At 34.1% G+C, this 26,056-nt stretch overlaps 1 protein-coding gene across 4 annotated transcripts in view; it reads left to right on the forward strand.

Moving 5' to 3' along the window:
- Ptbp2 (polypyrimidine tract binding protein 2) overlaps nucleotides 1-26,056 on the forward strand; it is a 69,621-nt gene that overhangs the window by 5,436 nt on the left and 38,129 nt on the right. For all 4 annotated transcript variants that reach the window (XM_027395607.2, XM_027395608.2, XM_027395609.2 and 1 more), the window contains exons 3-5: nucleotides 14,502-14,577; nucleotides 21,819-21,991; nucleotides 22,917-23,060. In XM_027395607.2, the coding sequence (XP_027251408.1) occupies nucleotides 14,502-14,577; nucleotides 21,819-21,991; nucleotides 22,917-23,060 (393 nt within the window). The remainder of the gene's footprint in view (nucleotides 1-14,501; nucleotides 14,578-21,818; nucleotides 21,992-22,916; nucleotides 23,061-26,056) is intronic.

A 26,056-nucleotide genomic window follows, 5' to 3' on the forward strand; every position in this document is an offset into this window, starting at 1 on the left:
GACATGGGAAAGATGGTGAAGGACATGTAGACTACAACAAGAGAAGCAGGGAGAGGGGAGAAAAAAGTCATAGTCCCACAAATCAGAAGTTAACGATTTTTAAAAAGGGTACAAAGCATGGATTGAAAATTTTGATTTAAATGTGGGCATCAGTTTTTCTGGCAACATTTGCTGAAAATAATGTTGTCTTCATTAATAAACCTTGTAGCTTTGTCAAAAACAAGTTGCCTTTAAAAAGTTGCCTGAATGACGTTTTATTTCTATACTCTTTCCTGTTGACCCATTTTTATCTGTCTAGTTGCCAGAAACATACTGTAATCTTTAGTTACTGTATCTTGAAATCAAGTTGCCTTAGTTCACCAACTTTGTTCAAAGTTGTTTTGGCTCTTTAGAGTCATAGAAAGGATGCTGGAATCTTACTGTATTTGGCTTGAATGTGAAGCAATTTGAGGAAAATTAATTTAATACTGAATTATTCTATCATTACAGTGTTATCTCTTCATTCACATAACCTTTAAAGATTTTTGGCATTGTTCTTTAAGATTTCACTGTAAAGATTTATGCATTATTATATTTTGGAGGGGGTGGATTCATCTCTAAGTATTCACAGGTGTTTACATTATGATTCATAACAGCAAAATTACAGATATGAAGTACCAATGGAAAAAATTTTAATAATTTCTTTCAATTTGTAAGTCTGATGAGTTTGTCTTAGAGTGTAACAGAATTTTCACTTTTACCTTTGATGTTTAGTTGTGCATAGACAGTTTTCTTTCTTGGCTGTTTGGGTGCCATTTTCTTTTCTTCCCTATGACTGGTAGTAAGTATTAATTTGAAAAGAAGTGGTAAGAGTTGTTAGTTTTATTGTGTTCTTCCCATTAGGGTGAATTTTATTTCTTCCTTAATTATGAGTTGTAAATTGTACAAAACAAAGCTGGGTGGTGGTGGAACACATCCCTTTAATCCCAGCACTCAGGAGGTAGAGGCAGGCGGATCTCTGTGGTCTACCAAGCTACACAGAGAAACACTGTCTTGAAAAACCAAAAAAAAAAAAAAAGAAAAAGAAAATAAACAAACAAACAAAAAACCCCAAAGTTTTACAGAACAAATTGGAAGGAATGTCATTGCAAAGTGAAGTAGGTCTTGGTTTTGTTTTCTCTGTGGGGAAGTTTTAAGTTACATACTGAATTTGTTTAATAGACTATTCAGGTTACCTATTTCTTCTTGGGTGACTTTCTGTATAATTAGTGAATTTATTCAGATGGTGGTGTTCGTGGTACTTTATCTGATACACTTAATATTGTTTTCTTTCTTTTTGAGGTGGGGTCTCACTGCTATTTTGGTTGGCCTAAACTATGTAGACCAGGTTCTCAGATGTGCCACCCTTATGAGGCTGGGTTAAGTTGTGTGCCATTGCACTGCAGTCCCCTTTTGTACTTTCGATAGTTTAGAACAGTGGTTCTCAGCCTGTGAGTTATGACTGCTTTGGGGGTTTTCACAGAGGTCACTCAAGACCATTGGAAGACAGATATTTATATTACGATTCATAACAATAGCAAAATTACAGTCATGAAGTAGCAACGAGATAATTTTATGGCTGGGGGTCACCACACATGAGAAACTGTATTAAAGTATGGAAACTTTAGCAAGGTTGAGAACCACTGCTTTAGAACCTGTAATCATGTGAGCTCTCTGCTTTCTAATATTGATTATTCATGTTTTGTTTTTACCTTGTTTTGATTGTGAATTGATTTCATTAATGTTCTCACTGGTCAACTTCATGAAGTTTTCTGTCAAGTTTTTGTTGTGCCCCCCCTTCTGCTTTTGTCTCGTGTTAACTTCTGCTTTTCCTTCATTTTTATTTTGAAACAGGTTCTCACTGTGTAGCCCTGACTACCTCAGAGCTCACTATGTATACCAGGTTGGCCTCAAACTCACAGTTGTGCCCCACCCCTCCCCCACCCCTTTTGCTCATCTAGTGCTGGGATTGTAGGTGTGTGGGTTTTCTACCACTTGGTTTCATTTGCTTCTCCATTGCTTCAATAAACACCATGACTGAAAATGCATCTTGGGGAAGAAAGGGTTTATTAGGGTTACAAGTTAGTGTGCTACTGAGGAAGCCAGGGCAGGAACTGAAGCAGAGAGCATGCAGGGGTACTGCTTACTGTCTGGTTTTCCATGCCATCCTTCTGATACGTACTGGGACCACCTTCCTACATGTGGCACTACCCATAGTGGGCCGAGCCCTTTCTTGTCAATCATCAAAGAAAAAGCCTCATAGATTTGCTCATAGGTCAGTCTGATGGAGGCAGTTCCACAAGTTCCTTCTTCCTGTGTATCTCTGGTTTGTGTTAAATGGACGGAACTTAACGACTTGTGAACCTTTTTCTAATACAAGGTTTTGCTTCTATATATCTATTCCTCTTAGTCTCTTAGTGGTGCTTTTATGGTGTCCTCTTAATTTTTCCTTGTTGCTCTTCATTGAGTATATTGTCTTAAGTTTTTCATTTATTTATAGCTACTTAATACAGCAACTGTAGATGCAGACTTGTTTGGCCAGATTTATAGCAGTTTGTTTGTTTGTTGTTTTGGTGAGTTAACTAATAATCAGTATGTGGTTACAACTGGAGTGCTATAAAGTGTTGTTAAAAGTAACATTCTCCCCACCCCCAAATTTGATTCTGTTCTAAAAGTAACACATAGCCAGCAGTGTTGGCTCATGCCTTTAATCCCAGCACTTGGGAGGCAGAGGCAGGTGGATCTCTGAAAGTCTGAGGCTAGCCTGGTCTACAGAGCATTCCAGGACAGCTAGGACTGTCACAGAAAAACCCTATCTGGAAAAAAAAAAGTGACACATTATAAATTCCTAACTCACAGTTTAAGTTGTACTATGACTGTCTTTGGCTTGATTTAATGGGTAATTAAATAATGGTAAGCATATCTCTTTTTGGTAATAGTTGAATATAATTTATTTTTAATATGGTATGTGTTTCGCAAAGTTGTGTTTGCTCTTTTAAAAAGATTTTGATGAATAAAATCTTTTAATGTAATGCTGTAGCATATAACTTGTCCTAGATTCTTTTTCTAAAAGTTTCAGTTTATAACATAATCTCTATTGAATGACAACTCAGTACATAGGCTTTTAAAGCAGTTTGTTGATTGTTCTCCCATTAAGTGTACATATTAAGCAGTGGATAACTTGATTAATACTTAATGACTCTGGAAGTTTCGAGTTTTAGTATAATGTTTATAATCCATGAACAATTTAGCATTAAAAAGGCAAATACTGGTTTTTTCTCACTATATTCCTATTCGTTGGAGATCTAAAAGATCCAGTCTCTAGAAGGATGAAATCTGGGAAAATGCTTAAGGTTTTATTTAAGTAAGTGACTTACTGACAGGCTCAGAGTAGGCTCTCTGGAAACAGTGAGCTGGGCTTTGTAGTGGATAGGTTGAGAGACAGAAAGCACAGAGCAGAACACACTGATGCTGATAAGTATACACACATTCACTAAATGTACCTTATTTTAATAGAAAAAAGTGCTGCTATCTCCTCCCGCCCCTCCGAAAATTCTTCATCTCTGTGTACAACTACCAACCAGTTTACTGAAAGTGCAGAGAACAGAATATAGCAAATAAATGCAGGCTTTGTGTAGTTCTGTAAATTCTGTAAATGTGTATGAGTTCTCTGTAGCAAATGAGATGTAATGATTTTAAAAGGATGGAGAACTTCTGGGTAAAAAGATGTTTTAAGAAGTAATACCAACTTGTTCACTGTGACTTTTATTATATTTGGGCCCTTCCTCCCCCTTAATAGAACCTATGAAATAGGAAAACATTCATGAAAAGTTACAAATTATAGCACAGATTTAACTTCTGACCAGTACTAAGTATTACAACCTTTTGTATATCCGAATAGTTTTACTGCTGGTTGATTTTTGAGAGTCCATGTTTTAAAAGGAAAACACTGAAACATTTATATTAGGAAAGAGCATAGGTATATGGAAGTTGTCACAGTCTCTGGAGGAGAGTTGAGTGTGGTGAGTCTCATTTTAGCTATTGGTTCAAGATTCCCATAGTTTCCGATATTATCATATTCAGGAAGAACTGCTTGCTCAGAACTCCTGTGGTAACTTTTTGTGATGCTTCATTGCTTTTAAAGTGAAAAATAGTAACTTTATTCTCTAGTGCATTCTACCTATAACCAAATTAAGAATGCTGTTAAAAGTTTGCCACACAAATAGACCCATATTTTGTCTACTTTAAATTGATTTGGAATTCTTTTCTATTTGTCTTAAAAAAATACATCCAAAGTTAAGGATGACCTATTGACCTATCACCATTCTTTTTATACAATAAAATTTATAGTAACTTTTAATATCATGGATAGTTTTCTTTTGTATTAAGAACAAAGGAAAGCCAACATGTTTATTAATGCCTGTTGGATCTCTTTTTATCAATAAATCTCATTTCCTATACCCTGCCCCTTGTAATTTCATTGCTAGAGAATCTGGGTCATCTGTACAATTTCTACTCTTCAGTATTCTGCTGATTATACCTTGTTTTATCTGTTCCTTGGATTTTCTGTATTAATTGTGAACTTATAAATTAGATAAAACTTGATCAAATATGGGTTTGATTTTTAGCAAGAATATCTTGTAGATATGATCCATGTATGTAAATGGAGGTTTTTCTCTATTTCAACTTGTTCCACTGGACCAGTTTCTTTCCCACCCACTGGTCCTCACAGACCCTTACTACATACTCATTCTGAGGCTTAATATTAATTATAATTATTTGGCCAATGGCTCAGGCATATTACTGACTAGCTCTCAGAATTAAATTAACCCATTTCTATTCTGTGTTTTACCATGAGGTTTGTGGCTTGTTACCTCACATCTTGCTTTCTTGGTGACTACATGGCATTTCCCCAGCTCCTCCTCCTTTCAGTAACTCTGTTTGGATTTTCTACCTGGTTCTATTCTGCCTAGCCATTGGCCAAATCAGCTTTATTCAGCAACCAGTAAAAGCAACACATATTTGCAGTACATAGAAGGATATTCCCTATCACATGTAATTTCTGTCATATTATCAAGAAGAATAGAATATTAACATTTAGTAGGGTGAGGTGTTACATACCTGTTACAAAATGCTCCTATCATTTATTCACTTTTAGTAATGAGTGATTGTGTAGTTTTATTGGTATTGTGAAAATAATTTTCCCCTTCACATATTGAAATTCCTCCTTCAATAACTTTGCCCAGGAATTATTATTAGTCTACATTGTAGCCACACCATTTTAAAAATGGAAGCAGGAATAGATCTTACTCTTAATTTCAAACATGAATTTATGCATTGTAGTTGTTCTCATTCCCATTTTCCTCTCTCATTCCCCCTTCTCTCTTTCTCTCTTCTGCTGTAACCCTCCTTCCCATGAAGTCCCAGTCCGTGTGTGTGTGTGTGTGTGTGTGTGTGTGTGTGTGTGTGTGTGTGTGTGTGTGTGTGTGTGTATCCCACTGATTTACCTTGTGTATCTTGAATGAGCCTGGGTGGGAGGTTATTTACTGGAATATGGGTACTTTATCAATGCCTATACCACTAAAAAAATCAGATACTCCTGTCCCAGCAACCGTTAACGAGGTAGGGATTGGGTCTCATAAGCCCCTCCCCATTCCAGTTTTTTTGATGATCAAAACTCCAGTGTAGTTAGTTGGAGTTCCTTCTTTTTAATTGTTATTACCATTATGAAATGAGTAATTTTAACGTTTACCTTCTAGTCCATTACGGTGACTGTTTTAAAAATGCTATTACATCTTGGGCAGGTGTAGCTTCAAATAGCAAGCAGTAACTTTGATAATGTGGTTGAAGTATCTTTGTTTTAAAATTAATCAGCCATGCTTTTTAAAAGTCTCTGTGCCCAAGATGTGGAAAATGTTCTTTAGAAACTACAATAATAGGGTGCCAAGGGATTCTTGTTCTGATTGTTACTGCTTCAGGACCCTTTCAGTGAACAGTTAGGATTTTTTGACAACAATATATTGTGAGCTCATTTATTAGTGATTTCTCATTTGTATTTAAAGTTATACTGGTTTTGCTTATTTTTTTCAAATTTATTTATGTGTATCAGTGCTTTGCTCACATGTATGTCTGTATCATGTGCATGCATCCTGGAACTGGAATTAAGGAGAGTTGTGAACTGATATGTGGGTGTTGGGAATCCAACCCCAGACCTGTGCAAAGAATAAGTTCTCTTAAACACTGGGCTATTTTTCCAGCCTCTTGATTTTATGTTTGCATCTCCTGTCCCTGAAAAATGTTGTTTGCTAATATTAACCTACTACTACTCACTAACTACACTACTAACTACACACAGCACTTTGAAAAACAGTAGCTTTAAAAAAACACTAGTTTTTTTTTTAAAGCAGTATTAATACTGTACTAAAATTTAACGTAACTTACTTTCTTTGTAGTCATGTTTTGTCTCTAGGGTATATTCCACAAAAAAGGCATAGTATAATCATTGCATTTTAAAGTTTATTGAAATTACTCTTCATTTTATCACCAAATTTGGTAGATTTGTTTCATTTTTTTAAAATTATTTTTAACTATATTATCTCTGGCTTCTGCAGCTCCAAAAACAACCTCTTCAGCAAGCTGCAAAGAAGCTTAGTTAGCCTACCACTTTGTATTCTTTATATATTTTCATTAATTGATTCTTTATTCAACTCATCCATTATATTCAAGTATAAAGTTCTTTCATTTTCTTTCCCACAATATGTAGAAAGTAGCACAGTATATATAATGGTTTATATCTGGACATTTTACTAAATGATGCATACCTCTTGGAGGACACTGCATGGCTCTAATAAGGAAACATTCTAATAAGGGGTTGTTTGTTGTTATTCTACATTGTAGCTACACCATTTTAAAAATGCCAGTGTCTCATAACAAGTCTTACAGTGTATGCTTGTAGCTTCAAATGGGTGGGTGGGGTAGACAAGAGGATCCCAAGAGCTTTCTGGCTAGTCCTTGTAAGTCCCTAGGTCCCAGTTAGAGACCCTGTCTCAGGAAAAGAAAAAATTGGAAGTGTTGCTAGTCTGGTGGATGAGAAAGTATCCAAATACAGAATTAATTTGGATTTGTTTTACCATGAGGAAGATTAAACAGATTTTCAGCTTATGATTTCTCTACTTCCTCCAAGTTTTTAAGTCTGTTTGAAGTTTAGATTTCCTTTTTGATTCATTTATTTAAAATTTCAAAATTTTATCTGGTTAAACCGGTTGAACTTGATTGCATTTTTCTTTTTCACTATGCTTTTCATTAAAAATATCTTTCTGTGTTTGGCTAAACATGTAATGTATTGTAGAATTCATATTACAGTGAATTTCATGGGCATTTAAATGAGTATTAGGATGATGTTTAAACAATGAAACAGATTTTTAGTCTACTGTTTTGAACTTTTTTCCCTTTGGCAGAAAGAGTATGGTCCGTGTTTTTCCTTTGCATATTCCTGTTTTAAAATGTTGTTTATATATTTTCTTTAGAAAACAAATCTTGGGTGTGGATTGATGAAATTAAGAACACTTGCTGCTTTTGCCGAGGACCCAAGTTTGGTTCCCAGGACTCATGTCAGGCTGTAACTCCAGCTCTAGGGGATGTGTCCTTGCTAGTATTATCTTTAGGATGACTATAGTTATTCTAAAGGAGGGAACTTCAATTGAGAAAATGCCTCTATAAGATCCACCTTAAGAACATTTGATTGATGGGGAAGGACCCAGACCATTATGGGTGGTTCCCTCCCTGAGCTGGTTGTCCTGGGTTCTATGAAAGGAAGCAGGTTGAGGAGCAAGCCAGTAAGCAGCACCTCTCCATGGCCCTCCATCAGCTCCTGCATTCAGGTTCCTCCCCTGTTTGAGAAATTTAGACAGAATTCAACTTTTTCTATAATCAATTGGTACCTGTATACATATTTGCCATAAATACATGTAAAGGCATACACATAAAATAGTAAAAATGAATTTTTAAGCAAGTCTTTTCTTGGTGAGTAAGAGAAATGACCAGAATCCGAGCAGATATATATAGTGTTAAATTGTATCTTTTACTTATGAAATAATTTTGTGATAGCTTTTAAGATATTAATTTGGGAGGGTTCATGTATCATGTTGTTTATGTGGAGGTCAGTGGAATATTTTACCTTCCACTTTATTGAAGCAGTGTCTCTTGTTTTTGTTGTACATCAGTTTAACTGGCCTGGAAGTTTCAGGACCATTCCTGTCTTAACCTTCCATCTTCCTGTAGCAGTCCTGGGATTAGAGATTAGTGGCTCCACTGGGTTTTGGGGATCTAAACTATTGTCATCAGACTTGCACTATTAGCCATTTTTACCTGCCGATCCCAGTTCCTGGCCTTGTGTGATAATTTAATCAACAGGATTGATTGTAGTTTCTTGTGGTTCTTTTTTTTCTTATCATTTGATTTCTTACCATTTGATTATTTCACAGAAGTGACTTATTAGGGTGATTAAAATGCCTTCTTATTTATTGTTTTCTCCTTGGAACATTTAATTAATTTGTGGGAGTATTCTTAGCCACTTATCAACTACTTCAAAAATGTGAATGTTACCATATATGTGTATGCCTGTATGCTTTTACCTCTGCTGTATCTTAACACAGGTATGCCCTGAAGATTTTTTTCTTACCCTTCCAATATGATTTTGTCATGTAAATGAAAAAGGTTAACATTTGGTCTTCCATGTTCATTGGCTTATGTTCTGCCTCCAGGTAACCGTGAATTGAAAGTATTGCCTCAAATTATGTGAAGACTTTCTTACTGTAAAAAAATAAATAAATAAAAAGCATTCTCTACTGTTTCTGTTGTATTGTGTATTTTTATTTATATTGTGTTATGTATTTCCAGTACTTTAGAGATTTAATATGTGTACAGTTCGTAATCAATTGTGTCATGTCACACAGGTCATGAGCATTCTCTTATTTTACTATTCTAAGGATGCAAAAGTAATTCTCCCAGATACTCAGGAACTGGAGGTGTGCATGATTATGTGTATACACAGTTACATAAGTGCACAAATGTAAATACATTTTATGAAAATAGTGTAACTGTACAATTTGTCTTTTTTGGGGGGGCAGGGTCTCACACTGTTCTAGGCTGACTTGGAACTCACTGTGTAGCCCAGGTTGGCTTCCAACCTGTGGCAATCCTTCTGCATCAGCCCCAAGGTGCTGAGATTACCAATGTGAGCCATTACACCTGACTGTGGCTGTGACTTCTGTTTTGATTCACTGATGATTTCAGTAATTAGCCAAATTATATGTGCAGTTGCATAATACTGTGGAGAGCTCTTCTGTGAAAATGCTCAAATTATCTCATTTGGTGGATATTTGGGATAAGGTTTTTAAACTTGAATAGTGCTGGTATATGTATGGCCGTTTTTTTGAGAGTGTACACTAAGGTTTGAATATGTTAAACTTATCAGGTTGTAGTAGATTATTTCTCAGCGTTTCATTCTGAATTATATCTCAGATTAATACAGAAGGGTTACATACATGACAGATTCTTAGTGGCAATTCTTTATGTAGTTTTTTAAATTTCTGCTAATCTGGTGTGATTTCTTTTTTTTCTTTTTTCTTTTTGGTTGGTTGTTGTTTTCTCCTAATTAATGGAGTGTACATTGTTTTTTTATTTTTAATGTGGAACTTCACATTAACTTTTCACTTTGATTATCAAGTAAATTTCATGCACTTAGCCACAGAGAACAAAAAAAAATGACAAAATTAGATATAGAAAACCAATTGCTTTATATTTATCTTCTTTTATAACTCATGTTCATTGCCTGCTCTTAGTCTTTCCTCATCCTTTTATATTTAGACTTTATTCTATTACCCACACGTACATTTGTTTAAACATATGCACGCACTAGCTCCATTGCACATATGAGAGAGAAAATGAAGGCTTTTTCTTCTGAGATTGTGTGATCTTGCTTAATACTATATACATTTCAAGTCCATTTTTCCTGTAAATTTTAGTTTTTTTCTCTAGAACTTAGTATTCTATTTTGCACGCACACACACACACACACACACACACACACACACACACACACACACTTACTTTCATTATCCATTAACTAGCTGTTGATAGACAGCTAGTTAATTCCTATTTTTTTGTTACAGTGAACAAAGCAGCAGTAAACATGGATTGCAGATTCTCTGGGTATATATGTTGAGGAGTGAAGTAGTGGGTTATATGTAATTCTTTGTTAACTTGTAAAGAAATCTCCAAGCCATTTCCCACACAATAGCTGTTAGTTTGCTTCCCTACCAACAGCAAATGGGGAGAGGGCAGGTGTCCTTTTTTCTCCTTACCCTCTCCAACATTTTTCAGACATTTGTTAATGGTAACCATTCTTACTGGGGTGAGGTAATATTCAAGGTGGCTTTAATTTGCATTTCTTTGTTGGCTAGGGATATTGAATACTTTTAAAACTAGTTATTGGACATTTTTAAAATTAATTTTAACACTTCATTCTTCGTTATGTGTTGATTGGTTGCTATTTATTTCCTTGGTGTGTAATTTCTGCAGTTCTTTGTAAATTCTACATGTAGACACTTGTCTGACGAACAGTTGGTAAAGAATTTTCTCTTAATTTGTGGGCTATTGATTCTGCTGATTATTTCTGTTGCTGTACAGAAACACTTTACATGCCGTCCCCTCTGTTGAACTTGAAGTTAGTTCCTGTGCGGTTAGTGTTTAATTTAAAAAGTTTTTGTTTGCCTCAGCATCTTGAAGGCTATCTCCTGTGGCTTCTTTTAAGGGTATTTTAGTATGGCCACATGTTACATTATTTGAATGTCAGTTAAAATTAATGAATCAATTCCTTGCATATTTTAATTTTTCTCTTGTTCTTCTGTCTTTGTTGATTGGTGAAAGCCTGTTAGCAATATGTTTGTAAAAACAAACTTACTTTCTTCTTTCCCATAACCAGTGGCAATCAACATGGAAGACTTTTCTGACCCCAGAAGGTTTGGAGGCTTCTTCCTATTAGCAGACAAGTAATTAATTCTTCAAATATAGACCAGTGGGTGCCCTCCAAATAACATCTGACATTTTATCTGAAGAAAGCCTTAGATTTCACAGGTTGAGGGTTCTATCTTCAAATTTCTTTCCATTTTGGGATACCAGTCAGAAGCCCCTGGTTGTTTGGCATTGCTTTGAATGTGTGGTTCCCACAGTTGTCTTCTTGGGCTCCTTTAATCTACCAAAGAAAAGGACTTAGAGCTTTATTAAGGATAAGAAGAGATGCCCAAGGTGAGAGAGAAGGGTTGTAAAGCTTTTCTAGGTGTGCCACTCCCAGGGTTCACTACGTTTTAAACTTGGAAACTGTCTGAGACTAGTGCTTTTAGGGTTATATGGAGGCTTCATTACATAGGCATGTTTGATCAAGCCATTGGCAGTCAGTGATCAAATTAATCTTTACCCCCTCCCCTCTTCATCTTTTGTCTTCTTCCAGTGATAGCCTGCTATCATGAGCCTGCCTTGAGCCTTCCAGCCATCAGTCATTTCATTAGTATCATTCTAATAAGAATTTTTTCAGTTTTATGGCAGAAGATGGAAACTAAGACCATGTGTGTATATGTATGTGCACACATACATATTTGCAATATCATCAGACCTTTATTCATTTGTAATTATTGCAGTAGTTTTTCCATAGGGATTTTTGTGACTATATATTACTAGGATTTACTAGTGTTTCCTCTTAGATTTAGTTTCTCTTTAGGGATCCTTGGAATAAAGATAATTTTTTTGAAGAAGTTTCTTTCTGGTGGTGTAAGAACATGATTTCAGCAAGCCAAAATTCTTCCATCTTACATTTATGATCCTATGCTTTTTGTTCTTGGCTAATTGGTCTGATAATATGTAACTGCCAATTTTTCTTTTTGCTATTCTTCCTGAAGGTTTGTCTGTATTGTTGATAGTTCTTCAAATGTAACTTTTGGCTGTCAGAATTCTGTTAGGTCTGTCAATTTTTTGAGTATTTTTATGGGCAGTGTGATGTAGTGCTTTTCTAGCATTTAATAGGAGGTTAAGCACTCATTTCGTCTTTTCTCTGTGAAGCGTGAGTAACTTCATTTTCTGAAAGTTTAGTTTTTCTCTGGAACTTAGTATTGTTTCTCTTTTTCCAGGTCATGATTTCCTAGGCTGGCATCTTTAGATTAAAAAGTGCTTGACTAGATGTCAGTCTTCAACCTAGCAGGGCCCATGGACTTTTCAACTTCTGCTAAGGGTTTTTGCTTGCCATCTTGGCACCCCTAGGAATTCTTCTGCAGGGAGTTGTAGATGGTAGTTAGGTTCAATTATGATAAGCAGAAGACTGTTTAATAACGAAAGAAAAACCCATTCAGACCTTTCAAATTAATTACAAGTGACTTGCAATTTTTTTTTAATCATATTCCTCTGACAAAAACTTTAATCCTCTTGGGAGCATTTTGTTAATTCAGTGGGATAATTTTTTTAAATGATTTTTTGTTCTATATAATAGATATCAAAGTTTCTCTGATCATACTTATTTACCAAGAGACATTCAAACTAATTTTGACATGTAAATTTTTTAGTTTAATGTAAGACTGGTTGACATTTTAGAGAGTATTATTCTTAGGAAAGGTTTTGATTCTGATATTAAATATTATAAATGATTTGTTTTCAGCAGCCACTACAATGGAACATCCATCAATTATTATCATTGTGTTTTTTTTATAGCATCCAAATTAAATGGCTAGGTTGAATAAGATATTTTATGTAAAATATCAGTATTGTAAAATCATATCTCATGGTCATAATATTGGTAAACTTTTTACTTTTGAAAAGGTGAGCACAATTTTCTGAAATGTAGTCTAGGTATCTCTCAGTAGTTCTTCACATCCTAAAATCATTAATACCTTTATATTCTGACTGTTAGAATAGTTGTAAAATATACTCACAGGTATGAAACAGTTGAATGAAAAGTGACCATCATATAAAAAATCTTAAAAACTTAAAACTACTTCGGTGAAGGTTTGTTGTAGGGAGAAGGAAGGGAGCCTTCTGCGTGCAGTGAGTCAGTTAGAGGCTTTTCTTTAAATAACTTATAACAGAAATCTCTTACACATCACTTTGTAATTACTTATGATCTCATAGGGTTGAAAAAAAAGCCAAGAATAATTTAAAGATACACTGCTTATACACATCTGAAGGATGTTGTATTTACCTTTCTTTGGAAGCTAGGATATGTGTAGGGGTGATGAATGTTTAGATATCAGACATTGACCCCTCTAAACGGTTGTGTGTCTTCTTCCAGTAAGTAAAGCAGTAAAACTTGTCTCTTTTGCCCCCCTCCCCTTTACATTTAGAATCAGATATGGAATGATTCAGTAAAGGGCTGATTTTATTCACTGTGAGAAACCCCTATCCTATAGTTAGAGGACAACTTTTGTGTATTCAACAATTTTATTTCTCTAGTTTTTTTTATATTTTATAATATGGATTCATTTTGTATTTTACATTTTGATTTTTGTGTTCAGCTTATTCTGATAAATTATTTAAATCAGATAGTATTATTTAGTTATTTTAAATATTAATGTCCATATATTTAAATACACACATTTTTAAAATAGACAAAACAGTTTACTTTAAATGTTAGTCTAGTTAAGTATATTTTTATAAAATACAGGTGCTTTCAAATACCTAAAACATCAATGAGTGATTTGAACACCCAACATTGTAATCGTTCCCTAAATAATTTTAAGGGTCAAGTTCTCTTTCTCTTTTTTTATTGTGCACAATGAACTTTCTCATTCCTTAGGTGTTGCTTTTGTCTTCAGTGTTCTAGTTGCTGATATTTATACCTGTCATTTTGATTATGGCAACAACTGGATCCCCATTTTGAAGTTTGAATTTCCTAAAGACCTGATTTATCTGAATGAGGAAAACTAGTGAAATGAAGATTCAAATAATGCTTTTGAGAAAGGCTATCTCCTCTGTCTTATTCTTTTCTCTCTTTTTTTGGTAAAAATTTTAGGTGTAACCTTTTAAAGAATTGATTGTGGAACTTTATGCTTTTCTTTCTTGGACTTGGGTAAAAGAAGGAAAGGAACACTTTCACTTGATGTAGATGGGAGAGTAAAAAGGGGTGAAGTTATACTTTGTTTTTGGGCTTTGGGTCATAACTTTGACAGGGGTTAGATATCAGATATCCTGTATATCCAGGTATTTATATTATGGGCCATAATAGTAGCAAAATTAGTTATAAAGTAGCAGTTAAATAATATGGTGGGGGCCATTACAACATGAGAGACTGTATTAAAGGGTTTCAGCATTAGGAAGGTTGAGAACCACTATTTTAGGGATTCAGTCATGTGCAATAGTGAAAACTTAGAAATAAAAGATAAACTTTTGTATTATTTTTTTTAATTGCAGTATCTTACAGTACTGTTTTTGTTTTTTTGTAGAGAGGATCTGACGAGCTACTCTCAGGCAGTGTTCTCAGTAGTCCCAACTCTAATATGAGTGGCATGGTAGTTACAGGTAAGTGTTGCTGTATTAGCAGCCCTCATTTACTGTTTTCCAGGGCAGAATGTTAAAACTAAAGCATAATTTAGGCCAGAATTGCTTTTGTTTTGAAACCTGAAATTGATGATTTTTGTGGGCAAGTAAGTTTAAATAATATGATTTAGCTTGTTATTGTGATGCTAGGAACTGAATTCAAACATTTGTAGGCTGACTTTTCTATTACACCAGCTGCTCACCAAATAACCACACACAGACTTAAGACTAATTATGAAAGTTTGGCTGATAGCTTAGGCTTGTATTTAGCTAGCTCTTTTAACTTAAATTAACCCATTTCTATTAATCTGTGCTGTCCCAAGTCTTGTTTAGCTCATGTATGAACTTCTTACCCTGAGTGCTTTTCATGTCATGGTGTTTCCTCAGACTCTTCCTCCTTCCCAACATTCTTTTAGTCTGGTTTTCCTGCCTAACCTTATCCTGCCTACCCATCAACCAATCAGCTCTTTTTTAACCAATGAGAATAATATATATTTACAGTGTACAAATATTGTTCCACAGCAAGCCCTTACACATGCCAGGGAAATTACTGTTGAGTCATACGCAATCTTAAAACTTTTCCCTAATCTTATTGTTACTAACTATGGTAAATGTTTTATTTAAAATTTTGTTTTTGTTTAAGCAACACACGTTCTGTATGCTTCCTTGTTTGTAGTTTGACATTTTACTAAACATGTACATTGTAATGATAAAATCTGGGTCGTAGATTTGTCTAGATCCTGTAGTCAATATTTTCAAAAGCCTTAATTTCCTTTGCTTTCCTCTTTTCTTTCCTTTCCTTTTTCTTCCTTTTCTGTGAAAATCTTTCACTGTTATCCAATTGGCCTTCACTTCCTGGGTTAAGTAGGCAAGTATAGTAGTTCTGTGTTGTTAGTCTCTCATGTAGTTGGGACTATAGGCACCTCAGACTAACTTAGTGTTAATAACTTTCTTTTTAATTAAAAAAAAAAGGCCTTGCTTTTCCCTTGCTTTCCCATTTTCTTATATTTTTAATTTTTGTGTATATATCTTATTATTTTATACTACAAACACTATTGCCTATATTGTAAATAAAAACCCAGAGTTGACCTACACAATTGTCTCCCGTGTATTTTCATCCTCATTTCTTTGCTGAAATGATAATTTTAATTAATTTTTATTTTTTTGTAAGGATTTATTTAATCTCCACAGTTAAAGCTTTTCTTGGGCAAATCTGAAATATTTTAATGTCTAAAGAAAGGTATATTAATCTGAGAATTTAGTTTATGAATGGTTAAGACTATATCTTGAATGTTGTTATTACTATTATTACTATTATATTAATTTACCTTAAAACTATATTTTACACCTATTTTCTTGAAACCAGTTTCTTTTATTCTATAAAATCATAAAAGGACAGAGTAAAAAATTATTTTTCAGTTAACTCTGTTTTGACACACTTGAATGTACACATATACACTCCTAATGTTTCATTTAACTAAAAATAATAAAGTATTTGCTAACTGCAGTATGATGATGTAAAGGATGAATTTCTAGTATAATTTATTTTTCTATATAGCAATTATAAAACAGTCATAATGATTCTAATAATGAGCAAGCAGGTTTAGGTATCTGCAACTCTGCTTTGTCAAGTTTTTTATTTGTAATAAATGGTAATTGGTGCTAGGAATATTTTAATAAATAATATCTATGGCTGTACACGAGTAACTAGTAGCCTTTACCCCTTTTCTAGTCATCTTCCAAACCAAAGTTGATTGTTGGAATTGATGAATGGAAATGTAATATAAGCTTGAGTGGAAGGAAATACCTGCAGTGACCCCTGTGCTCCTTCTGATTTTCTCCTTTGCAACAGTGCAGCCACAACTACACAGACAAAGCAGAGAGATTTCACTGGACCTAAGAAACCCATTGGAATTCTAAACCTGGGGGCTTTGGGGGCATGGTTACTGAAGTGAAGGAAGTTGTACAGAGTTGGGCATATAGAATTTGTTGTAGGGTCATAATCAGAATTTCGATACTAGCTAGGTTGCATTTGTACAGGTGGGAACTTGCAGTGCTCATTAGGACTTACCTTTCTAAGGTCTAAGAGTTAATACATGCTCTCATAGGCTGAACAGTGTTCTGAGACATTGCAATTCTGAGAAGTCAGATGTAGTCATCTTCTAGAGTACCTCCAACTTAAAATTTGGATGCAGAAAGTACAGATCTTTAGTAAATTTATGTTCTGTAGTAAGTCCCATTCATTTGAGAAACTGAAAAGTCTAACATGACAGTATGTGAATGCTTTGTAATTTTGTTGCCTGCTAAAAAATATAAGCCCCTAAGGAAGGCAATAGGGGTAAATCTTCTTTCTCAGTCATCCATAGTATGTATAGCCTAAAATAAACAAATCATGTGAAAAAAAGAGGAAAATACAAACCTAGAAAATGATGTGTTCAGTAGGAGGAGACTTCTACACTGCCAAGTGTAGTATTAGAAAGCAAAGGCTATTATAGCATTAAGTTTAAATGAAAAGGTTTAAATAATATCTGAAAAGAAGATGGAATGTCTTTAGATAAAGAACTTTTATTTTAAACTGCATAAAAATTATGAACAAGATGATATTTAAAATGTAAATTTTTCTAGTTGAGGTTAAAAGAGGGAAAATGTTTAATAAACTTTCATAAAAATTAGTTAAATTTATTGACTCTGCCAAAGAAAAAGTATACCTATGGGGATACCAAGCAATAAGTAAACAGTCTTACCCTCTCCCAACCCCATATTTAGATTTCTGGATAGTACATGAAGAGAAGGGAAAAATATATATAATATATATATATATATACACACACACACACACACACATATATATATATATACACACAATATATGCATACATATATGTGCACATATGTGTGTATTTGAAACAGGAATTGTTGAACACTTAAGAGTTCTAAGAAATTCAGTAAGCCCTCCCCTTACCCCCACTCCCAACCTTTATTGGGTTAATTTGAAACACAGAAACACAGACAGGCACAGAATAGCCAGTAATTGAAAACTAATGTTAAAGATATTTAAAGCATATATGCAAAAGACATTTAATAAGAAGTAAGGAGTTCACACTAAAAGAATACAAGCTAACCTTTTTAGATTTAATAAAAGGACATTAGCTAAGAACTTAGAGCTACAGAAAGGTTATGAAAAGTACTGTGAAATAGCAAATGTAAATAATTCTTTTTTAACCCTGTTTCAGTCATCTGAATTTCTTTGTATTCTCTGCATTTCTGTATATTATGCATACTATAGTGAAACTGTATTATAGGCTTTATTATGTAGATGGCATTGACAACAGTCCAAAAATGAAAACAGATGAGATTACTTTGATAAAATACTTAATATTTTATATAAAGTAATGTTATGCTGACTTTAACATAAAAACATTCTGAACTTTAGGTTATATATACTAAAATCTTAGTGCTAGCTCTAAGAAAAGATAAAAATGTAGCTAGTATATAATGGTGAAAAAGCTGGAAGATTGTCTGATTTTGAAAATGACTATAAATTATAAAACCAAAATAGCACTGTTTGGCTTAAAGATAAATAGGTTGGTCAGTAGATCACAATATAGAGAATTCAAAAGTAAGCCCACAATATATGGGCAGCTGATATTTTTGGGAGGTACAAAGTCTTGTAGGAAAAAAGAGATTAAATAGAATGCTATATAGTGTTTTGCCTTCCCATCCAGCTCAAAGTGATTTTTAGATTTATTCTGATTTAAGTAGAAATGAACTCCAAGTGTACTGTGTTGTAAATGTTATTCTGAAAGTTATAAAAATTTTAGAAGAAAACATAGGTAGAAATGTTGTAGGCAGCAACTCAAAAATCTAAAAAAACAAAAGGATTAAACATGTTGTGTCTGCCCTTCCAAGACACTTAAAGTAATAAGGCAAGCCTTGTGTTAGCCAAATATTTTTTGCAGAGTATAACTATGAAACTAGTATCGAGATTGTAAATAAATTTAGAAATTGTGCAAACTTAAATTTAGCAGTAAGGTGATGAACAGTTTTAGAAGTTGATCAAAATACTTGAACAGATTAGGCAAAAAAGATAATCACAAAACATGTAGTATTAGAAAAAGTGTAAGAGTTTTAATAACCATAAAGTTGTATTGTACAATTCTAAAGCTACTTTAGGAACTAATTTGGCAGTTTGTCTTTTAAATAATATTTTTAATTTATTCTTCAGAAATTTCATATGTTTTGTGTTTTGATCATATGTATCCACCGTCCCTCCTGCTCTATTGCCCTTTACCCTGTCACTCTTTCTAACTTAGTGTATCCCCTTTTTTGTTGTTATTAACAACCCCCTTAGTGCTCCCCACATTAGCTTGGTTCTGTGGCCATCCACTGGGGCATTGGCAATTTGCCAGCAGACATGTCTCCAAAGAAAATGACTCTTATGTCTTAAGCAGCCATCCATCATGAGCATGAGCAACTCGTGGCTCCTCCCCATGCTATGTTGGAATTTTGACTGGCTTAATCTTGCGTCAGTAACCACAGCCGCTGTGAGTTAATGTGTTCAACAGCCTTGCTTATATCTAGAAGTCTGTATTTCACAGCTTTTGTCCTCATTCATCAGCTCTTATCTTTCTGTTCATGTTTCTACACACACTGAGCCTCGGATAGGGGAAGGTTAATAAGATGATTCATACACAACTAAACATTAATGGTTACTTATACTTAGTACTTTGATCAGCTGTGAGTCTGCTACACACTGCAAAAAGAAGCTTCTCTGACCAGATTTGAGAGCAACACAAATATGTGGGTATGATCAAATATTTAGAAGGTACTTGGACCATGACTATTTAGCAAAACAGCAGTAGTCATCTTCCCCCAGGGCCTATGGTTTCTCTGGTTATAGGCTTTTGACCAGGTTTAGGTAACAGACATGGAATTCCTCCTGTAGAGCAGGCTTCTAAGAAGCAGAAAGTGGATGGTTATAGTTATGGCTGTTGTGCTAATATTGCATCAGTTGGCAGCCCCATCTTTCTAAATAGGTTGGTATTGTAGCATGCAGGATTTATTGCTAGATGATGGTAACTTGAGGGATACGGTTGGATGGAGGAGGAGAATACTGAAAGAGATGACTGGAAATTTTGGGGTCAGGTACAAACATGGGGCAAGGAGAAACTCATGAATCTACAAGGATAACCCCAACTAAGACTCCTAGCAATAGTGGATATATAGCCTGAACTGGCCATTTCCTGTGATCAGATTGGTGACTGATCAGTCATCTCTGATGACTACCCCAGTTTTCTGGAAGGAAACAGATACAGATACCTACAGGCAAACATTAGGTTGAGCTCGGAGAATACTGAAGAGAGGGAGGGAGGATTATATGAGCCAAGAGAGGTCAAGGACACCACAGGAAAACCCACAGAAACAACTAACCTGGCTCATAGGAACTCACAGAGTCTGAACCAATAACCAGGTAGCCTGCATGGGACCAACCTAGGCCCAATACATATATGTGACAGTTGTATAGCTTGGTCTGCTTGTGGGACTCTCAAAACCATAGGAGCAGGGGCTGTCCTTAAGGCTTTGACTGGCTCTTGGGAACATATTCCTCATATTGGATTGCCTTGCCCCATCTAACTACAAGGGGAAGTGCTTAGTCTTACTACAACTTGAAAGGCCATGCTTTGTTGATACCCATAGAGGCCTGCCCCTTTCTAAACAGAAACAGAGGAGTGGATTGGGGGAGGGGGAGGGAAGGGAGTGGGAGGAGAGGAAGGAGGGGGGAAAATGTGGTCAGGATGTAAAATCAAATAAATAAATAAATAAATAAATAAATAAATAAATAAATAAATAAATAAGGAGATAGTCTTCAGTCAGTGGTGGTACCTAAAGGCGGGTCCAGAAATGTGGTAGGCTCAAAGATGAAGATGCTTATTTAATTTTTATCATTATTTTTTAAACAAGGTGCTATGTCCTAATGTGAGGATAATTTCTAGTGAATTATAGGAGATCTTAAGAATTACTTAAGATTTTGAAAAAACAACAACTTTAGATAGACAGTTGTGAGGAAGATAATTAAAACAGAAGCCAGAGCAACATGATTCTTTCACAGGGTCCAGAATAAGATTACTCATTAAGATGTTGATGTTAGATTGAAATAGGAAACAGATTGTGAATTAAGAGAAGTGTTCAAGTAGAAATAGTTTTAAAGTTTCATTTGTTTGGGTTTTTGAAGTAGAAGCTGTCCTTAAAGTGTCTCAGGACTGAGTAATATATGATAAATGGTATGATTAGAGACTTGCTGGGCCTCTGAAGAAGCTCAGCAAGTAAAAGCATTGGCTGCCAACCTAGTAACCTGTATGGGATTCCTGGGGCCCACCTGGTGCAGAACGATGACTCAGGCAAGTTGTTCTCTGACTTAATATGTACACTGGCATCATAAAGTACTTAATTTTATTTTAAAATGTTATCTATCAATATATTAGCATGTATAAGGGCTTTTTCATGTCAGTTGCAGTCTTAGAAATACACTTGTATCTAGGAAATTATGACTGGTCAGATGTAGAAATGCCTTACAAACAGTTCTTTATGAAATACTATCTACAGGCATCCATAATTACAGAGAATTTTACTTTTTTGGTAAAACTTTGTAATGAAGGCAGATTTATTTATTGAAATGAATACTGCCTGTCTAATGATTCAGAGTGTGTACTTTTACTTCATTATGTTGTTGTTTCATTCTGTTTTATTATTTGTTCTTAGTAAACTCTTACTGTGCCCAATATCAATTAAACCTTACCATATGCTTATAACATAGAAAAAAAATCTGTAGAGCTTATTCCAGCTGTTTATAGCTATAGAGTGGATGGGGGCTTTGGAATGTATCTCTTTTAGCTAACGGGAGCTTTCTGTATCAGTTTGTAAAAAGAATTAAATGGTAATATATTTATGTACTTTAGTCATTGGACAGTTTCTGTATGAAATGGGATTTTAATATTTTTTTCTGGTTACGTATTTTCTCTAAATAGACTGCACATGGCATAATGGTAACTTTAATTAATGATACAATAATTTCTCCATTCTTTCAAAAGCCTAATTTTAATTTTTCAAAAATTCATATTTACTCACCTATGTTTTAAGGTTATTTTTAACTTTTCATAAAAATAAGGAAAATTACATATTTTTGTCATACTAAAATATAAAGAGTGTTTCTGAATATCTTTTCAGCCAATGGTAATGATAGTAAGAAGTTTAAAGGAGAAGATAAAATGGATGGGGCGCCCTCTCGTGTTCTTCATATTCGAAAGTTACCTGGTGAAGTGACTGAAACGGAAGTCATTGCTTTAGGTTTACCTTTTGGTAAGGTGACTAACATCCTTATGCTCAAAGGAAAAAACCAGGTACAGTTCTACAAACGTTGCTAGCATGTTAAACCTCAGACTATACACAATGAGAGTTATCTGTCACCTAATGAGAGGATTAATTTTGTGACAAAATTAAAAAGAGGTCTTGTTCTTTTTTTTTTTCAAATAGCAGAACCAGGGGCACTATTAGCATCTATTGCTTATTTATCTGGTAGCATTAGTAGAAATCAGTTGTAAATTTTGGATACTCCTTCAATAAATATAACAGGAGCAGTAGGATCCAGGTATATTAAACATGACATTTTGTTTTAGAATATTTAATGATTCTCTTTAGAAGAATTTATGAAACTTAACATTCTCTAAAATATAGCTAATATTATAATTATGCTGGTCACTTTTCAAATGAGACCTCTAAGGTAATAATAATAAAATTCAGGTGCTAGAAAATGTTTATTTTCTGTAGTTTTTGTTAGGAAACAGATTTATGAGGTGTAATTTGTAGATGGAACACAGAAGTAGTTTGTTCTCAAAGGGTATTGCTTGAATTAGCTCTAATTGTATATTTAAAATGAAAATATCTCTAAGATATGTTTTATTATGTTCAAGTTATGTGTATGTGTGTGGATAGATGCATGTGAATAGAGGTACCTACAGAAGCCAAAAACGTGTCACATTCTCTGGAACTGTAGTTTAAGGCATTTATGTAGCACTGTACATGGATGGTGGGGTTGTAAACTTGGGTCCTCTAGAAAAGCAACAAGCTTTTAACAGCCTCCTCTTTCAGCCTTTCTGTAAGATACTAAATTCTTTTTATTAGAATACTGAAATGTAAATTGATGATTATATTCTAGGCAATTTTAATTAGACTGATTACACAAATATTTGAGATTGAGTTAAAATTTATAATTTTTATTTAAAATTTTAATTAATAGTTTTTTGTTTTTGTGAAACTCACTTTTAGGCATTTTTGGAACTGGCAACAGAGGAAGCAGCTATTACTATGGTTAATTACTATTCTGCTGTGACACCTCATCTTCGTAACCAACCGATTTACATCCAGTATTCCAATCACAAAGAACTAAAGACAGATAATACATTAAATCAAGTGAGTGCATATATCTACATAAATAATATAGTCGGTAGCATCTTAAGAATCTCATAAATAGTATATATTAATAGAAAATAGTTTCTATATATTTTCTTGTTATCTTTAAAATGTCATAGTGTATGTATGTACATATTAAGTATTCATTTACAAAAATATGGCTTTCTGATACTCATTTTCATGGTCTAAATATTAGATTAGTTTTACTATTTAAACAGTTCCTTGTTACAGGTTAAAGTTTTTAATATGGAGACGAGGGCTAAGGGTTAGTTGAACATGTTTGAGGTTCTGGGTTTATATAGTCCCTAGTACAAGCAACAAAAGGAGCAAACACTGGCAAATGTCTGTAGTCTCAGCTGGAGCTAAAAGTTAGGTACAAGAGGGGAGCTGGAGAGACTGGAAAGGGAGACTGTTGATGAGATGGAGTTGTTAGTATAAATTTTACTACTCTGTTGCTTAGGAAATGCAGTGTCTTTGATTGATTCTTGTTATTCTTTTATTATCAAAGTTTTTTGGTCACCCCCCAAAAATGTGTTAATTTCCTTGAGAAAAATTAAGATTGAATACTATATGAATATTGACTTTTGAAAATATGGTATAGAAGATATTTAAAATTAATGTTAAAATAGATAAACATGTTAAATTGCTATAATGGTCTAAGAACTTATATTTTCTTTAATACAGTGCTTTTAAGCTTACTGTATATATTTGCTTCAGTAAAATATGGATGTATGTGGCTATTTGTTATATCAAAAACTTTCATTCCTTGTAGATTTTCCTAACTTTGTGAAAAGTTACTTGAAATTATTTTTAATAGCTTCTGAAAAATAAGCTGTAAAACTTTTGCCTAAAGAATACAGCTTACAAACATAAGCATTATTGTTTTAATTTGTAATGAAGATTTCATTTCCCTTAAATTGAGGAAGTTAGAAAGTATGCCAAAAGTACTATATTCTGTATCTTTTATTGAGATTTTTTTGCGTATGTTTAATTATCAGTTGGCAAATCTTGAATGGACATACTTGTGGAAGTACAGTGTGATGTTTTTGTTTTTGTCCTTTGTGGGTAATCAGATGACACAAAACTTCTCTACCACCTAAAATACTTAATTTCTTTATGGTGAGAATGTTTAAAATATTTTGTAATATACAAGTAGCTGTAATTTTCATAGTTTGCCATAAACAACTCAGACCTATTCTGGCCAAAAGAGCATCCTCCAAGGATCCTATTTTGCCACTGGAAGCCAGTCTTCTTGCTACTTTTATGAGCTTGATGATGTGAGATTCTCTCTATGAGATCATGTACTGCATGTCTTTTTATGTGCATTTTATTACACTTAGTAAACTGTCTCCTTAAAAAGAGACTTATCCCAGTTTTATTTATTACTTTAGTTTTTGAGATTCTGATCACGCTATTATTTATTCTATTAAATGAATTAAATCCAAGGCCTTATTGCTGATCTATGTTGTCCATTTTGAGTTTTAGAAGATTGAAAAGGCTGGGCGTTGGTGGCAAATGCCTTTTAGTCCCATCACTCGGGAGGCAGAGGCAGGCAGATCTCTGTGAGTTCAAGGCCAGCCTGGTCTACAGAGAGCGAGAGTGCCAGGATAGACTCCAAAGCTACTACACAGAGAAACCCTGTCTTGAAAAACCAAAAAAAAAAAAAAGAAAAGACAGAAATATATTTAAAGGTACAAATAGAGGGGACTTTAGAATAATGAACTTCAAAGTAGTTAGAGAATAAATCACCTATTCTAAACTATTTGATTATACACAGAAGGAATGTTCAAATTAAGTCAAGTTTTTAATTTTTAAAAGTCTTTTAGTGTTTTTTTTTTTGTTTTGGGGTTGTTTGTTTGTTTGTTTGTTTTTGGTCTGTTTTTACATTGTAGTTGGGTACAGAAAGAACATTGCAGTTCTTTGAGATTTTAACTTAGCTGAGTTTAAGTGGTCTCTCCTTTAGTTTTATCTTTTAGTTTGTCTTGTTCGTGCTCCTTCCTTGCTCTTCATTTTTATTCATAGTTGAGAATGCACAATTAGAATTTTGTTAGACTCCTGTGATTTTCCCCCAGATTAAAGTAATGAGGAATTGGATGCCTCTGCCCCTGCATCCCATCTTTCACCCCCGGCCAAAGAGACATATATTTTGAACTAACAAATATGCCTTTTAGGACTTTTAATTCTTTTAAGGTATGGTTTTGTTGTTTTTAGTGTTGAAGTGATGAGTCAGAAGCAAAAATTGAGTTGCTTGTTGGTTATCTAGACTTCCTGCTAATCTGTGAACCTGGCAGTCGCTGCTCTGATACCTGGTTTTTGTTGTTGTTGCCAGTATAACTCCTAGCTTGCTGTGTGTTCACTGTGTCCTTAGTCTGTCTGTTTCCATTCATTTTCTCCATTCTTGGGATTTGATAAAAAAGATTCTCAGTCTGTTGCTTAGTATTTGTTAAATTTTATTCACGTATAGGCATTTTGATATTTCATAATAGAAGAGAGCAAGTAAATATTGCTTAACTATAAATTCTATTATAATCACTTATTAAATCGGAGTCCTATCAATTTGCTTTTTATAATTACCTCTATACTTCTCTCTGTTCCTTGCTACTTCTTTGCTTAGATGACATGGTTATTCATGTTGATTCCCACTAAATTATTCCTCTGTGACATGTCCTTTCTATGCTTGGTTAGATACAGGCCCAGAACAGCAACTGTTTGTGTCTCCTTCCTTATGGGCATCTATTTGCCTATACTTCTAACTGGATGAGATTTCTCTTCTTTGAAGTCTTTTGCTGCCATTTTACTCTCACCTATTTGTGGAATGTTGATAAGGCCAATCTGGAATATGTATTAAAGACCTGTATATAAACAAGTAGACAAAACACCTAATAGCAGATGTTGGAGTTAATATGAAAGGAAGCTTAAATGTTCATATATAGGTGACCAGAATGTAAATAGGTAGAATCATTTTTGAAAATTGAAATAGCTCAAGTTGAGCATAT

The sequence above is a fragment of the Cricetulus griseus genome (assembly GCF_003668045.3).
Source record: "Cricetulus griseus strain 17A/GY chromosome 1 unlocalized genomic scaffold, alternate assembly CriGri-PICRH-1.0 chr1_0, whole genome shotgun sequence".
NCBI lineage: Eukaryota > Metazoa > Chordata > Mammalia > Rodentia > Cricetidae > Cricetulus > Cricetulus griseus.